A 17,378-nucleotide genomic window follows, 5' to 3' on the forward strand; every position below is an offset into this window, starting at 1 on the left:
TAAAAACACATAAGCTCACCTATTAGAATATATTTAGATTCTATCAATATTCTGAAATGAACACTGAGTTCGAAAGGGTTGGAAGGAATGAAAATCCATGATATTTTGTGTCAGAAGTAGAAATTCCATCAGAGTCAGTGGAGTCTTGACACTTGCCCCACTACATCAGCTGATGTTTTGGTTTGCTCAGTGGAAAAAATCCCAAAGTATTTGCCATTGCTTTCATTTAAAATTGTGCATTTTTTGGTTTTGCAGTCTTAAGGCTGGAGCTTATGTGTGGCAAATATACTGGCTATTTATAATTGTGATTGCTACTATTAATGGTAATGCAATTCAACTTTCTTCACACATATCACTTAAGATTTTGTTCATTGTGAGAAATGCGACTAATCTTTATCCCTCTTTTCATCATAGCTACGTGTCTCCTTAAGTCTTGAAATAAAGCATTGATTTTAAGTTTGTCAGTACCTTCTCAGGGCAGGCAATAAATGAGCCTTGCCAATGTACCACACAGCTCAAGAACAAATAAAGTAAAAACACAGAAAATGGGTTAATTAGAGTTTGTTGTTTTCATATCATCAAGATTAAAGAAGCATTGAGATATGTTGATTGGAGAGCAAAAGCCATTCTCAGATGACAGCTATAATAAATGAAAACCTTTCCACCTAAATGTACTAAACAATGAGTTGATTTTCGCTCCTCAAGATGAGGGTTGCTATTGATTGGAGATGAAACACTTCCCAATTTTAGGTAGCTAGTGTCAAGGTCAACTAGAGACGCATCTGTCCTTGCAGGTACAGAATAGTAATACACCTGAGTTCCTACATCCGAAAGATATTGCTTACTACAAAATAGCATTTTACCTGTCACAGATGGTTGCTGCCCTGAAATTCAATTGTCAGGTTTTTTTTTGTACTGTGAACCTATTCCTACTTAGGATTGAATTGAGATTGTCAAATTTATTTCATATAAGATCTTTGTGGCCTGTAATAGAAGAGCTTTGTATCTCCTAGTCAAGAAAAATCTTTTGAGAATTAACAATGTAGACTATTAATATTCTAAATATTTAGCCTGTTGGCAAAATTCTTCTGAGTGAATTATTGATATTTTAAATTAACGTATGAATGTTACTTGGAAGTTCTCAAAACACTCCGAGACCATTTGTAGATAAAAGTGATCAAAAATGTAATATGTTCAGATAGTGCAACTGTTCCGAAATTAAATACAAGAAGAATGCTGACCAGAGGGCTGTAGGTTTGGACCTAAATAGCAACTTGCATTTCTGCTCCCAGCTGGATTACTAGATGGGGAAGTGTTATGTGAAAGTGAGTTTTTTTTTCTGTTGGGGGAGAAATCTTCCATCATATCTTAGAATTTCACTTCTAACCAGTGTTACAAAGTAGTATAGGTAGTGGTTACAACAACAACAATTACTATTTATATAGCGATTTGGATGTAATAAAACATCCAAGTGTGCTTCACAGAAACATTATAGACTAGTGTATGATTTAGGCAGATGACCAAAAGCTCAAAGAGGTAGATTTAAGCATTGAGATATGTTGATTGGAGAGCAAAAGCCATTCTCAGATGACAGCTATAATAAATGAAAACCTTTCCACCTAAATGTACTAAACAATGAGTTGATTTTCGCTCCTCAAGATGAGGGTTGCTATTGATTGGAGATGAAACACTTCCCAATCTTAGAGGAGAAAAGCAAGGCAGTGAGCTACAGAGATGCAGGGAAAGGATTCCAGACTTCAGGGCTGAGGCAACTAAAGGCACGACCATCAGTGGTGGAGCGATTAAAATCAGAAATGCGTAAGAGGGCAGAATTAAAAGAGCATAGGTATCACAAAGAATTGTGGGTTGGGGATTACAGAGATGAGAAGGGGTGAGACCAAGAAAGGATTTGAAAGCAAGAGTGAAAATTCAAAAATCAATACAAGTTGGTCCAGTACAGCTACAACACTGGTATCTACGGCAATGTGGAAAATTGCCCATATATGTCCTGTACGCAAGAAACAGGACAAATCCAAGCCAGCCAATTACCGTCCTGTCAGGCTACTCGCACACATCAGTGAAGTGATGGAAGAAATTATCAACAGCGATATTGATTGGTACTTACTCAGCAATAACTTGCTCATTGACGCTCAGTTTGGGTTTTGCTGAGGTCACTTAGCTCCGACCTCTTTGCAGCCTTGTTTCAAATATGAGCCAAGGAGCTGAACTCCAGAGGTGAGTTGAGAGTGTCTGCTCTTTGCATCAAGGCAGCACTTGAACGAGTATGGCATCAAGGAGCCCTAGCAAAACTGGAGACAGTGGGAATCGGGGACTATTCTCTGCTGGTTGGAATCAAATCTGTTACAAAGGAAGATAGTTGTGATGGTTGAAGGTCAATCATCCTAGTTCCAGAATATCATCTTCAGCTGTTTCATCAATAACTTTCCTTCCATCATAAGGTCAGAGTGGGGATGTTCGCTGATGATTGCACAATGTTCAGTTCCATTCACCACTCCCCAGATATTAAAGCAGTCCATGCTTAAATGAACATAAGAACATGCAGCAAGACCGGGACAATATCCAGGCTTGGGCTGACATGTGGCAAGTAACATTCACTCCATGCAAGTGCCAGGCAATGACCATCTCCAACAAGAGAGAATCAAACATTGCTCCTTGACTTTCAGTGGCATTACCATCACTGGGTCCCCCACTTTAAACATCCTGGGGGTAAACATTGACTAGAAACTGAACCAAACTCATCATGTAAATATTGTGGCTACAAGAGCAGGTCAAAGATTAGGAATCCTGACTCCCCAAACCCTGTCCTTCACCTACAAGGCACACGTCAGGAGTATAATAGAATACCTTCCACTTGCCTGGATGAGTGCAGCTCCAACATCACTCAAGAAGCTTGACACCATCCAGAACAAAGCAGCCCACTTGATTGTTACTCCTTCCTCAAACATACAGTCCCTCCACCATGAACAGTGGCAGCAGTATCTACCATCTGCAAGATGCACTGCAGGAATTCACCAAGGATCCTTAGGCAGCATCTTCAAAATGCAAAACCACTAATATTGAGAAGGTCAAGAACAGCAAATACCTGGGAACACCACCATCTGGAGGTTTCCCTGCAGTAACTCACCAACCTGTTATGGGAATATATCACCGTTCCTTCACTAATGCTGAATCAAAAGTATGGAATTCCCTTCCTAATAACACTGTGGGTGTAGCTACACCTCAGAGACTGCAGAAGTTCAAGAAGGCAGCTTACCATCACCTGAAGGACAATTTGGGATGGGCAATAAATGCTGGTCTAGCCAGCGCCACCCACATCCTGTAAGTGGATTTAAAAAAAAACAGCCAGGGGTGTGTTGAAATAATTAAGAAGTAACAAAGGCATTGATAAGGGTTTCAGCAGCAGTTGTGCTGAGACATGGAGGAGTCGGGATATGTTAGGCAGGTGGGAATTGGTAGTCTGTTGTGATGGCACAAAATTTGTTTTGGGTCAAATGTGACACCAACGTTGTGAACATACAGGCTTAATCTTAGACAATTGCCAGGGAGACAATGGGAGCTCTTTCTCTCTGTCTACTCTGTTTTGGACCTTTCATGATTTTGAAAATTTGCAGGGAAACCTAGAAAAGACAGGGAAGTGGTGTTCAGTGAATTGCTCCTTCAGGACAGACATTCTATGAGCCTGAAAAACAACAGTTCATCACTGTTCTCCATTTCCTGTCACTCAGTCAATTTCCTTTCCAGGCTGCTCCTTTGCCTTGTATTCCATGGGTTGCAACTTTGCTGACAAACCTGTGCTGTGGCATTTTATGAAATACTTTTTGGAAATCAGTATGCACCACATCAAAACCATTGCCCACATTTTACATTTCCTTGATACTAAAATTGTAGACTTCAATGGTAATGAAGTGAAGCTTGAAAGGAGGGTTTGAGAAAGACCTAAAACTTCACCATGTTCCAACATTATTCCAAAATGTTTAATAAATCATCTTTGGGCAACCTTTTGTTTTAACAGGATGCCTGAATAAATAGTTTTCCCAAAATGCCCTTGCTTGCCAAAACAATTTTTTTAACTTTAAATGTGGGGTGGTGAAGAAAAGCTAGTGAAAGGGCAAATGGACTGCTTAATGTGACAGTGAGTCATTCGGGCAACAGCAGCTTGTGTATGCGCGTTTTTGTATAATATGTATTTACATGTCTTTAATGTAAGCACTGGGACATTATCTGACCAGGTTTGACATCAAACCACATTGAAAGTGGGATGGGGTGCCAATATTTTGGTTAAAGGCTAGATTTCAAGGAATGACTTAGAGAGGGGAGAGAGGTGCAAGAAGAGTATTCCAGAGGGGAGGACCTGGGTAGCTGAAGATACAGTTGCCAGTGGTAGAGGGAAGAAAATCAGAGATGTGCAAAAGGCAACAATTGTGGGATCAGCAAGGTCTCGGAGGTTTGTAAGGCTGGAGGAGGCTATGGAGTTGGTACAGCTATAGGGATGATTGAGGCCATGGAGGAATTTAAATACAAGATGAGACTTGTAAAATTTGAGGCATTACCAAACTGGGAGCCAACATTGGTCAGTGAGCATAATAGTAATAGTGGAGCAGGACTTGGTCTGAATTAGGACACAAAATAGGGTTTTGGATGGGCTAAATCTGTCAAGAGTGGTAGGTGGGAGGCCCCATGGGAGAGCATTGGAATAGATCAGGATATAGTATCTGATTTAATCAGTAGTCTGGTGAGTTACCTGATGCAAGTCTAGGAATTAAAGTTCACTACAGGGCTCTAGGTCTAAGGAGAGTTCTTACTCCTGATGGCTATTTAGCAATTACTACTGAAAAACGTTTGTTTGGCTACTAAGCAAGAACAGGATTGATTTAACTATTAAGCTGCTATAACTGAATGCCTACTGGTGCTCTTTGTTGATACCAACAGATGAAGAATGATCACTTGGATAAAGACAAATATTACTTGGAGAGTGCAGGCAGGAACATTCACATATTGAAATGATTCTGTGGTAGAATTATAAAATGCCCACGACTGGATCACCTGAAAATTGTTAAACCCTGTTTCGTACCACAGTGGAGTTGTATCATAAATAATACACCAAGGTCAAGTGGTGTACGATAGTCTTTCTACAAGAGCATCACATTGCTTAGCTTTGGCGCATTTAGAAGTTGGACCTGATTCCAGTATTACTTCGCCTTATTTTGTACCAATTCACCTAATTTGCTATGAACTGGAACAAAAGTAGTAGTTATAACTGTTTCTGTGATTGTTTAAATTTTACTGCTGTGTATTATGCTACATTTCTGATCTAACTCCAATTGTACCTTAGGTAAAGCCAGGGAACAATCTGCTAAAGTTGATGCTGAAATTGTGCCAAAGGTAGCAAAAATGACAGTATCTGGAAAACAGATAACAGGATTTAATATTCCAAGGTAATCCTCTTTCTTTTCTGTTGTATTGGATAAATGTTTTCATTGTACTTCTTGCCTGGGTAGTCAAATGTTTTTAATATTAAATGTTTTTGCCAAAAGTATCGTGGGAAGTACAACACAGTAGAGATAGTTTTCAGAGATAAGTGTTACTTATCTTGATTAGAGTAAGAGACAGTGTTTAACTCTGAACTGTCTTGCTGAAATAGTTCACATTTCACTTTTGTTTTTGCTAAAATGGTGTGGGAAGGGGTATATGTGTGCAAACGGACGAACAAAGGAAAATGTTCAGTGTTGTCTGACCTTTTCTTAAAAAAAAATAGAGAAGGGGTAGTCTGTGTGGATAGTAAAATGTCACAAAACTTATAATGGGGAGAACTCATTTAAAGGGTGATGTGGAGGGGGAATGGGTAATAAACTCAATGCATTAGTTGTACTAAGTTTTACTTTGTTAATAAAGTTTATTCTGAGTTAAAGATGATATGACTCTCAGTGCTCTCTCATGTCCGCAAAACCTATTTCAGGGATTTTTTGGCTCTGGTAACTGATACTATATGTGTTGGCTGCATGGCCGAAAAAGTACCATTTTTACTAATCAGTTAAATGCAATTGAAGCATAATGTAAAGATTCAGAATTGAGTAATATTGAGAAACTGTTACCATTGCTACCTTCCTTCTTGAAGTGGATTTGGTTCTATAATGACCTAATTTTTGTATTAAAATGTGCAGCTTGGTACAACATGGGTATGATGTTGGTGCAGAGGTTGTTCTGATGTGTTACTGAAGGAAGAGGATAAAATCCAAACTACTTAGCCTTTAAATGTTAAACCTCTTTATTTAAAGATTTTTAAATATCATGAAATACAGGAAAGTTCATATTTTCAGAACAAAAGAAGTAATTCTTTCATAAAGTCAGCTACTTGTGATGCACCAGTGGTTTGGGGATTATTTAAAAAAGAAAAATACATTTACAGTTATATTTTACTTTTCATAACCCCTTTACAGCTAGTTAGGTACTTTTGAACTGGTGTAACTGTTATAATGTAGGAGAAGTGATGGCTGATTTGCACACTTCAATCCATAAACAATTTGAATGATAACCAGGTAATCTATTTTTATGCATTTGTTAATGGATAACTGATAGCTAGGATATTTGCTCTTCAAAGTAGTCATGATGTGGAGATGCCGGCGTTGGACTAGGGTAAACACAGAAGTCTCACAACACCAGGTTAAAGTCCAACTTTAACCTGGTGTTCTGAGACTTCTTACTTCAAAGTAGTGCCATAGCATCTTTTATGTCCACCAAAAAGGCTTGGTTTATCATCTCAGCCAAAAGAAGGCACTTCCATAAATACTGGAATGTTAGCCTAAAGAAAAAAAGACTTCCTGTTATATAGCACCTTTTACCAGACATCTGCAAGCACTTTACTGCCCATTCAGTACTTTTGAATTGTATTCACTATTGTAATATAGGAAATGTGGCAATCAGTTTGCGTAGTGCAAACTCTCTCAAACAGCAAAACGATAATGTTTTGTGATATTGACTGAGGGATAAATTTGGCCAAGGCACTGGTGAAAAATTCTATGCTCTACTTTGAAGTAATGCCATGGAATCTTTTATGTACAGTTGAGAAGGTGGAGAGAGTTCTAACATCCCCTCTGAAAGATAGCAATACTGACAAGTGCAGCTTTCCATCAGTATTACACTGAGTGCTAGCATTGGTTTTTTAAGCTTAAATCTAAAGTGGGACTTCAACCCAAAATGTTCTGACTCAGAGGTGAGAATGTTACCAACTGAGCCACAGCTGATGTTGATTCTGTTTTATTTATAATCATTGCTAATGAAGCCAGTATTTATTACTCATCCAGAATTGCCCTTGAGAAGGTGGGGGTGATTGCAACTTAACAGATTGCTAGGCCATTTCAGAGGGGAATGAAGGGTGAACTATTTTGCCATGAGACTGCAGTCATATGTAGGTCAGATCGGGTATGGACAGCTGGTTGCCTTCTCTAAAGAGTATTAGCAAATCATGGATTTTTATAACAGTCTGATAGTTTCATGGTCACCATTATTGATACTCTATTCTTATTCTGAATTTTAGTTAATTAGCCAAATGTACATTTCCCAGTACCATCACATCTCTGAGTCACTAGTTCAGGACCCTGAATGACTAATCCAGTAACATAACCTATGCTGCTGTAACAACCTCCTCCTCCCCCCTCCAATATTTTGAGCTTTGCTAAAGCTAGCCTCGTACTGCAAATGTTACGTTTACTCTAAAGCAATGGGATATATGCATTTTTATCTCCAAGGTTTTCCTTTGTCTTTCTGTAGACAGTGATTGCATATGATAAATGGTTTTATGCGCCTATAGCTATGACTGAACAATGACATTAACGATTTGCTAAAGAATCATAGCCATGTCTATTCTAAAGGTTTCTGGAGAATGCTCAGACTTAGCAATAAATGTTCAGGATTTGTAACCCAGAGACCCAGGGTAATACTCTGAGGACCTAGGTTTGAATCCCACCCTGATTTGCTAATGCTCTTGAGAGAAGGTAACCAGCTGTCCATACCTGATCTGACCTATACATGACTGCAGTCTCATGGCAAAATGTCAACTCTTCACTCTCCTCTGAAGTGGCCTAACAACCATCATCACCACCTTCTCAAGGGCAATTCCGGATGAGTAATAAATACTGGCCTCATTAGCAATGATCATAAATAAAACAATCAACATCAGCTGTGGCTCAGTTAGTAACATTCTGATCTGAGTCAGAACGTTTTGGGTTGAAGTCCCACTTTAGATTTAAGCTTAAAATCCAATTCCAGCACCCACTGCAATACTGATGGAAAGCTGCACCGTCAGTGGTGCTATCTTTCAGAGGGGATGTTAGAACTCTCTCCGCCTTCTCAACTGGACATAAAAAATTCCATGGCATTATTTCAAAGTAGAGCATGGAATTTTTCTCCAGTGCCTTGGCCAAATTTATCCCTCAGTCAACATCACAAAACATTATCATTTTGCTGTTTGTGATAGTTTGCTGTACACAAACTGGTTGCCACATTTCCTATATTACAATAATGAAGACAATTCAAAAGCACTTAATTGGCAGTAAAGAGCTTGCAGATGTCTGGTAAAAGGTGCTATATAACAGCAAGTCTTTTTTTCTTTAGGCTAACATTCCAGTGCTTATGGAAGTGCCTTCTTTTGGCTGAGATGATAAACCAAGCCCCTGGTGGACATGAAAGACGCTATGGCACTAGTTTGAGGAGCAAGGGACATCCCACTGAAGTCCTAGCCATCATTTATCTATCAACAAATACATAAAAATAGATTACCTGGTTATCATTCAAATTGTTTATGGATTGAATTTTGCAGATGGTGGAATTTAAAGTCAATAAAACATCTGGAGTTAGAAGCCTAATGATGACCATGAAACCATTGCTGACTGTTGTTTTAAAAAAACCCAACTAATTCATTAATGTTCATATAAATAGGAAAGGAAACCTACTGTCCTTACCAGGCCCAGCCTATATGTGATTCTAGACCCCAAGAACTGTTTAATGGCCTAACAAGCCACTTAGTTGTCTTCAACTATAACAAAGAAAACAAAAAAGAATGAAACCGGGCCGACCACAGGCATTGACCTAGGTGCCAGAAATGACAAAGGCAAACCATGCCCTAGCAACGCTGCAAAGTCCTCCTTGCTAACATCTGACGGATGGCATATATTTGGTACAAAGGAAGATACACTAAGAAGTCTCACAACACCAGGTTGCAGTCCAACAGGTTTATTTGGTATCACAAGCTTTTGGAGCACTGCTGTTGTGAGACTTCTTACTGTGCTTACCCCAGTCCAACGCCAACATCTCCACATCACAAAGGAAGATGATTGTGGTAGTTGGAGGTCAGTCATCTTAGCCCCAGGACATCACTGTGTGAATTCCCCTAATGTCCTAGGCCCAACTATCTTCAGTTACTTCATCAGTGATGTTCCTTCTATCACAGGGTCAGAATTGACGTTTGGCTGATGACTGCACAATGTTCAGCACCATTTGTGACTCCTGAAATATTGAAGCAGTCCATATCCAAATGCAACAAGACATGGTCAGTATCCAGGTTTGGGCTGATGAGTGGCAAGTAACATTTGCACTCCACAAGTGCCAATCAATGACCCCCTCTAATAAGAATGGATATCGCTATTGGGGAACCCATGCAGATATGAGGAGAATGTGCAAACTCTTCACAGATAGTGACCCAAGCCAGGAGTTGAACCCAGGCCCCTGGTGCTGAGAGGCAGCATGCTAACCACTGTGCCACCGTGCTGCCCCAGTTGCCACTTGCCTGGATGAGTACAATAATACTCAAGAAGCTCGACACCATTCAGGACAAAGCAACCCACTTGATTGCTATCCCTTTCACAAACATTCAATTCCTCCGACACCAGCAGCAGTGGCAGCCATGTGTACCATCTACAAGTTGCACTGCAGGAATTCACCAAGGTTTCTTGGGCAGCACTTTCCAAACCCACAGTCGCTTACATCTAGAAGGATGAGCAGCAGATACCTGGGAACACCACCACCTGGAGATTCCCCTCCAAGTCACTCACCATCTGATGTGGAAATATACCGCTGTTGCTTCAATGTTGTTGGGTCGAAATTCTGGAATTTCCTTCATAACAGCACTGTGGGAATTGCAAGGTTAAAGAAGGCAGCTCCTCACCACTTTCTTCAGGGCAGCTGAGGATGGGCAATAAATGCTGGCCTAGCTAGCAACACCCGGATCCTGTAAATGAGTTAAAAGTAATTTTATTCCATCTTCTCTTCCAATTCTAGCAATACCCACCTAAAAACCAATGAACTTAACAATGGATGGAAAATTACAGACAGCACTACTCTATGCATCTATAGATGCATAGAGTATTGGTTAAGGTCCAAAGTGCACAATCTTAAGATCAGTCCTGTAGTTTTTCTTTAAACCTGTTTAATTATTCATTTGAAAGTTTTCTAGGTTTTACCAAGTTCAAGTTATGCCATCTCCAGTTAATAGAAATTTGGTTCACAACCGTTGGAGAATTTTGATAGTGGTTTCTTTCATTACAGTAAGCATGAATTTGTTGATTTAGAAATATGAATGTGTTTGGAGACATGCTGCTAATTATGTTTACTTCACTGGCTATAGTGCAAATACCGATGAGAATGACCACCTACGAAAGGGTACTGTTGCTGAAGAGGCTTTTCCATTTCCTGGGCCAGAGGTTTCATCCAAGCCAAATTCTACAGCTCACGTTGCCCTTTTAACTGAAGAAGCAACTGCAGTTCAGAGTCTTAGTAAAGGCTCTGCCAAAGCAAGACAGCAGCTCGATGTGAAAGCTGAGCTTGAAAAGAGACAAGGAGGAAAGCAGCTGCTGAATCTTGTTGTAATTGGTAAGGGTAAACGTTTATACAGTTATCTTTTTTTTAATAGACCAGTTATTTACAGGTAGCCATGATGCGGAGATGCTAGCGTTGGACATGGGTAAACACAGTAAGAAGTCTCACAACACTAGGTTAAAGTCCAATAGGTATATTGGTAGTACAAGCCACTAGCTTTTGGAGTGCTGCCCCTTCATCAGGTGAGTGGGAGTTCTGTTCACAAACAGGGCATATAAAGACACAAACTCAGTTTACAAAATAATGGTTGGAATGTGAGTCTTTACAGGTAATCAAGTCTTAAACGTATAGACAATGTGAGCGGAGAGAGGGTTAAGCACAGGTTAAAGAGATGTGTATTGTCTCTAGCCAGTTAGTGAGATTTTGCAAGCCCAGGCAAGTCATGGGGGTTACAGATAGACTGAGCAGAGACTGATAGCCAAATTCTGCACACATGAGGACAGCCTCAACCAGGATCTTGGGTTCATGTCATACTATCTTTAACCCACACGACTTGCTTGGGCTTGCAAAATCTCATTAACTGTCCTGGCTGGAGACAGTACACATCTCTTTAACCTGTGCTTAACCCTCTCTCCACTCACAATGTCTGCACTTTTATCTGTAAGTCTCGCATTCCAAACATTATTTTGTAAATTGAGTTTGTATCTTTATATGTCCTGTTTGTGAACAGAATTCCCACTCACCTGATGAAGGGCCAGTGCTCTGAAAGCTAGTGGTGTGTGCTACCAAATAAACCTGTTGGACTTTAACCTGGTATTGTGAGATTTCTTACTGTATTTAAAGGTAGTCCAGAAGGACAACACACTGGTTTTTCAATCTGATACATCATAGGCTAGTAGGATGCAATTGTGCCTTTATAGCATTCAAAGCACTGCAAAATTCTGGCACGCCTCAAGTGAAAACACAGAAAAACAAGGCAGGAGAGCAACATTATACAGTCAGGGGGAGGCAGTGGCCTAGTGGTATTTTCGCTGGTCTATTAATCCAGAAACTCAGCTAATGTTCTGGGTTTGAATCCCGCAACAGCAGATGGTGGAATTTGAATTCAATAAGAAATATTTGCCGATGACCACGAAACCATTATTGATTGTTGGAAAAACCCATCTGGTTCACTAATGTCTTTTAGGGAAGAAAATCTGCCATCCTTACCTAGTTTTGCTTGCACGTGACTCAAGAGCCACAACAATGTGTTTAACTCTCAGCTGCCCTCTACGTGCAACTGTGGATGGGCAATAAATGCTGGCCAGTCAGCGACACTTATGTCCCACAAATGAATAAAAAAAAAATCTGTCCTGATAATTGCTTACAGGTTGACATCAGCATTTTTTGATATGAGCAGCTAAATAGCAAATTATAATAAAAATATTTTTGGAATAATGAGCCATGATGTTGTTGGTTATAATAGCACTGTGGGTAACAACATTTACACGTTTAACCCAATAAAACACCCTGAGACACTAGTCAGGAATTTTATCAAAAAATATTTGGCCTTGATTATGTCATGAGATTTTAGGGCAGATTAGTTAAAGAGTTAATTTTTAAAGGCTGTCTCAAGAGGGGAGGCAGAGGGGTTTAGAGAATGAATTTTTGAAGGGCTTGGGCAATACTGAAGCACAGTTGTCAGTGGTGAAGTGATTAAAATTGAAAATGTGCAAGAGGCCAGAATTGAGGAATGGAGAAATCTTAGGCTTGGAGAGCAGGAGAGCAGCTTGTAGGGAGGAGCAAGGTTTATAAAATGTTGAGAGGAATAGATAGGGTGGATTCTCAGAGGCTATTTCCCCAGGTTGAAATGGTCGCTACGAGAGGACACAGATTTAAGGTGCAGGGAAGCAAGTACGGAGGTGATGTTAGGGGTAAGTTTTTCACTCAGAGGGTGGTGAGTGAATGGAATCGGCTGCCATCAGTGGTGGTGGAGGCGAACTCGCTGGGGTCTTTTAAAAGACTTCTGGATGAGTATATGGGATTTAATGGGATTGGGGGTTATAGATAGGTCTATGGATTGGTAGGTATTGATGTGATCGGCGCAACTTGTGGGCCGAAGGGCCTGTTTGTGCTGTAGTGTTCTATGTTCTAAGACCCTGGAATGATGTGAAGCCATTATTGCGAACTTAGAAATAATTAATGTGTAAGGTTCCTCTATGATACTAGAGTTTTTGACCCAAACAGGTTGCCCCTCCTGTAACAAAAGCCTTGGTATTTTTATGATCAACATAAAAGGATATTTTAATAAAATTTGTTTAATATTTTTATCTTTGCTGAGATTATTTTTTTACTCGACTATTTTCCTCACATTTAAAGCCAAAGGCTTAGGTAAACCTTCACTCCCTGCGAAACAGAGTATCCCTTTATCCCCCCACCCACATGTCCAACTCGCGCACACCCATGCCTGACCACCAACCTCTGATTTCCCCCACTTCCAAACCCCCAATCCCTGAGCCGAAACCCCCGACCTCCAATTCCATCACTTTAGTCCCCCTCTACCCCAACCTCTGACACCTCGATCTCTGACCTCATGATATCTAATCTGACCTCTGAAACCGCTCCCCCAACCCCCGCCACTCTTGACCACCCAATTCCCATCCACATACCTGAAACACTTAGTTACCCTTCTTCCTGGCCTGTCATTGTCATTGGACTCTTTAAATATAGCTGCTTAATGGCAGCCAGTGCAGTAAAAAAAAAGGTGGTGACATAGCTGGTCAATGCTAGGGCTTGCAGGAATCCTTTCGATGCAGGACCCATGCAGTTCTGCCATCGAAGTTAGCTAAGTTCTGTTTGAAATCTTCGAATCCAGCAGGCCATCACTTCCCGCTGCTAGTCAGAAACTATGGCCCAGTGTTTATTTGGGGAAAATTGAGAAATGTAATTTCTGTCTGATTGACAATTTTATAGGTTGTAGGAACAGCTGTTTTTTTTTTCAAAATATTATTTGAATGGGGTGCTTTTATTTTGTTTCATCACAGAATCATACTTGCTATTTTATATGGCTCATTGATTATGAACATTATACATATTGGGTGGCATGGACACTATGAAGGACCCTGGGAGTTGGTAGGGGTTGGCTGAGGAGCCATGAAGAATGGCTGGAGGGCATGGGCTGGGATCAAATTAGAATGAGCATACTGGGGGAAGCGTAGGAAGACTTTTTGAGCTTACTTTTCAAAAGGTTCCCAAATTCAGACTGTGATTCGTGATTTATGATTCCTCTCAGCGGCCATAGATCACCAGTCATGGAGCTTGCCCAACTCCACAAATATTGCAAGAGGATAGGACTTGCCTATCTCCTCAATGAAGCAGGCCATGCTGGGAGTACAGGGTGCAGGCTTGATTCCTGCACCCTTATCACACTCTAGTAAATGGTGGGGGTACTGGGAGCGGGAATCCCAGAATTGGGTCCCACCCACCATTTTAAATGGCTCTAGAGTTGTTGCAACTTTGAAAATCCAAGCGGAATTCTCTAATCTATTCACCAAGTGCTATTTACATAAATACAGCAGTCATGCACAATAGATATTCTAACATTTCATTGACTTCCTATAGCCAATCAAGGTATTAAGTTATCAGGTTGACACCTATGTAGAAGGGTATCAGGAAGTACTTTGGCTCAGTTCAGCATGAATGCATATAAACATTATTAACAAGTGAAAGCTACCTAAGATCAGGACTCAGTTTTCCCCATACTCTGCAGATTCTTATCACAGCTATAGAATTTGGATTCTAACTCAACTATTTCTTCTTTGTTTTATTCATAGCAGTTTTCATATTAATAGAAGTATTTATATCAAAAGGATGTTGAATTTTTGTAAGCAGTAGCATAGGAAAGGTGTAAAATATTGACATCAATTTTCCACAACAGAAATAGTCAGTGTATACAAAGTATTGGAAAATGCTTCTGTTGTTCAGTCGATTTGCAGATATGTGTCTGCAGAAAGTTGCATCTACTGATCATTTAAGTAGTAGTTTGCTTTTGCTAGTAATGGAAACTCTGATTCAAATGAAACTTATGGTTTCAGGTACTATTTCTGTTTCCTCTTCCTTTCACATTTTACATTTTCAAAAAAATTCCCAGAGTACAATGCATCACAATGTTTGTGGTAGATGTTTCTAGTAATTGTGTAGTTTTCACTGGTATAATCTATTGTTGTTGAAAACAGATTTGCATTTGCCAATTTTGAAGGAAATTTCAAGGATTACTTGCTTTTAAGAGCCTAATTTGTGTTGAAATAATTTATATTGTATAACCTTGTCTAATGTGCTGTACAATAGAATAAGTTGCAATCTCTACATCACCCCTTTGTGAGCAACTGAATCTTACTGAGAAAACTGGACACAAAATGGCCTCCCTCAAAAATTGGGATTGTGAGTTTGCCATTTCTTCGTAACTGAATGTAGAGAGATATTATCAAATGTGCCATGTGGTATGGTTTAAGCTACACAGGCAAGGAAGAATGCAGGTTTGATCCTTGGTTTATGGTGCCTTGCTGGAGCAACGATGAATGTGTGACAACAGATGTCAGGTTAGATAAGAGACAAACTGCCTTTGGAATAGGTAATGAATGTCCATCCAATGCTGATTCTCAGCTTCCAAATTTTATACCTGCAAAATACTCCCCATTTTATCTTTAGTTACTTAACAAAATATGGGTAATGTGGATCCTCTACACAAGAATCAAATATTTGATGTACTATATTGTCAGAACTTCTTTTTCAGTGTTAGTGTAATTGTTCCAATGTTTGTGTCTTTAGGTCATGTAGATGCTGGCAAAAGTACTTTAATGGGCCATCTACTTTACCTTATGGGCAAGGTAAACAAACGTATTATGCACAAATATGAACAAGAATCAAAAAAAGCAGGAAAAGCCTCATTTGCCTTTGCTTGGGTTCTGGATGAGACGGGCGAAGAAAGGGAAAGGTAAATGATTTTCCAAGACTTTGATTAAGCGTACAGTGGCACGAAAGCACAATGATTAGCGCTGCTGCTTCACGGTGCCAAGGATCTGGGTTCAATTCCTGGCTTGGATCACTGTCTGTGTGAAGTTTCCATATTCTCCTGGTGTCTGCATGGGTTTCTTTCAGGTGCCCTGATTTCCTCCCACACTCCAAAGATGTGTGGGTTAGCTTTATTGGCCATGCTAAATTGACCCTTAGGGCGGAATTTTAATAAAATTTTTTCTAAGTGTCAAGTGAGTTCCATATCAGTTTTTTGGGCCTGAAAACTCGCTCAATCTTATGCACTCTGGGGGTGATTCTCCCATTCTGACCATTAATTTTTTTCGCGATATGTGCACGTGCTGATTCGTAGGATTCATGCATGCATTTCTGATGCATGCGCATCTCTCGCCACTGGATATGAATTGTCAGACTCGTTAAACACATTAAAATGAAGATTAAAATAAGTTTCAATCAATTAACCAGCCTCTCGCCAATTTACAGCGACTGAAAATCTGGCTGCCCTAAAATCCTGCTGGTCGCGAAAACTGGCGCCACAAGCGCTAGCCGCTTTATGCCTGATTTTACGGCATTTTCCCACTGCAAAATGGGTGTAAAGCAGCAGTAAGATCCCGCCCTTAGTGTCAGGGGGACTAGCAGGGTAAATAAATGGGGCTGGGTGGAATTGTGGTCAGTGCAGACTTGATGGGCTGAATGTCATCCTCCTGAACTGTATTGTTTCTATGATTCTAAATGTTATATTATCATATCTTTGTTAAAAAAAAGTTTGTAATTTTTTTTCTAATCATTGTCTGATTCCTTACCCTGTTGTTTAGCAGCATAAAAATTTAGGAGATTTCATAAAGCATTCCTCTCCCCATCTCCATACTCCATCAGGTTCTCTCATTTCCTACTGTAACTTTGGAGAAAAGCAGAGAAAAAAAAATCCAGAAATGGTGTAAAGACTGTTCACAAAAGTTATGTTTTGTGACCTGGGGAACTTCCATGAAATTTCTAGGTGATTTGAGTTTTGGCAGGGTAAGGTTCTACAGGCAATCTCTGGAATTCTCTGCCCGTTGAAGTGGTGGAGGCTACCTCGCTAAATATTTTTAAGACGCGGGTTGATGGGTTTTTGATAAGAGAGGGGATTAAGGGTTATGGGGAGAGGGCGGGAATGTGGAACTGAGCCACGACAGATCAGCCATGATCTTATTGAATGGCGGGGCAGGCTCGAAGGGCTAGTTGGCCTACTCCTGCTCCTATTTCTTATGTTCTTATGTTATGTTCAATGGCCTCCCCTTGCAACATTCCCTTTAATCTTTTTTAGTGCATGCTGGTAATTGATTTAAGTGTTCAGCCCTTTAATTTTTTTGGACTTTTCTCGTGTGGTAACTTGTGTGCAGCCTGTGCGGAGACCCTTGAGTTGCAGCTGTAGAGGTTGCAGGGAGCCTCCTGGCCCAAGAACCTTACCCAAGAAGCCTAATTTCTTGTGGGGACATCATAACTCAGGTTGATCTTCACCTGTTGAGTCCATGAGGAGAGAGCTTCCAAAGATTATA

At 40.1% G+C, this 17,378-nt stretch overlaps 1 protein-coding gene across 6 annotated transcripts in view; it reads left to right on the forward strand.

Annotated features, from left to right (window-relative positions):
- The window catches only part of hbs1l (HBS1-like translational GTPase), a 141,002-nt gene that overhangs the window by 91,926 nt on the left and 31,698 nt on the right, over nucleotides 1–17,378 (forward strand). For all 6 annotated transcript variants that reach the window (XM_080192729.1, XM_080192723.1, XM_080192725.1 and 3 more), the window contains 3 exons: nucleotides 5,354–5,456; nucleotides 10,640–10,884; nucleotides 15,637–15,802. In XM_080192729.1, coding sequence (XP_080048855.1) covers nucleotides 5,354–5,456; nucleotides 10,640–10,884; nucleotides 15,637–15,802 — 514 coding nt within the window. The remainder of the gene's footprint in view (nucleotides 1–5,353; nucleotides 5,457–10,639; nucleotides 10,885–15,636; nucleotides 15,803–17,378) is intronic.

Source organism: Carcharhinus amblyrhynchos, chromosome 7 (assembly GCF_965287045.1).
Source record: "Carcharhinus amblyrhynchos chromosome 7, sCarAmb.v2.hapA, whole genome shotgun sequence".
NCBI lineage: Eukaryota > Metazoa > Chordata > Chondrichthyes > Carcharhiniformes > Carcharhinidae > Carcharhinus > Carcharhinus amblyrhynchos.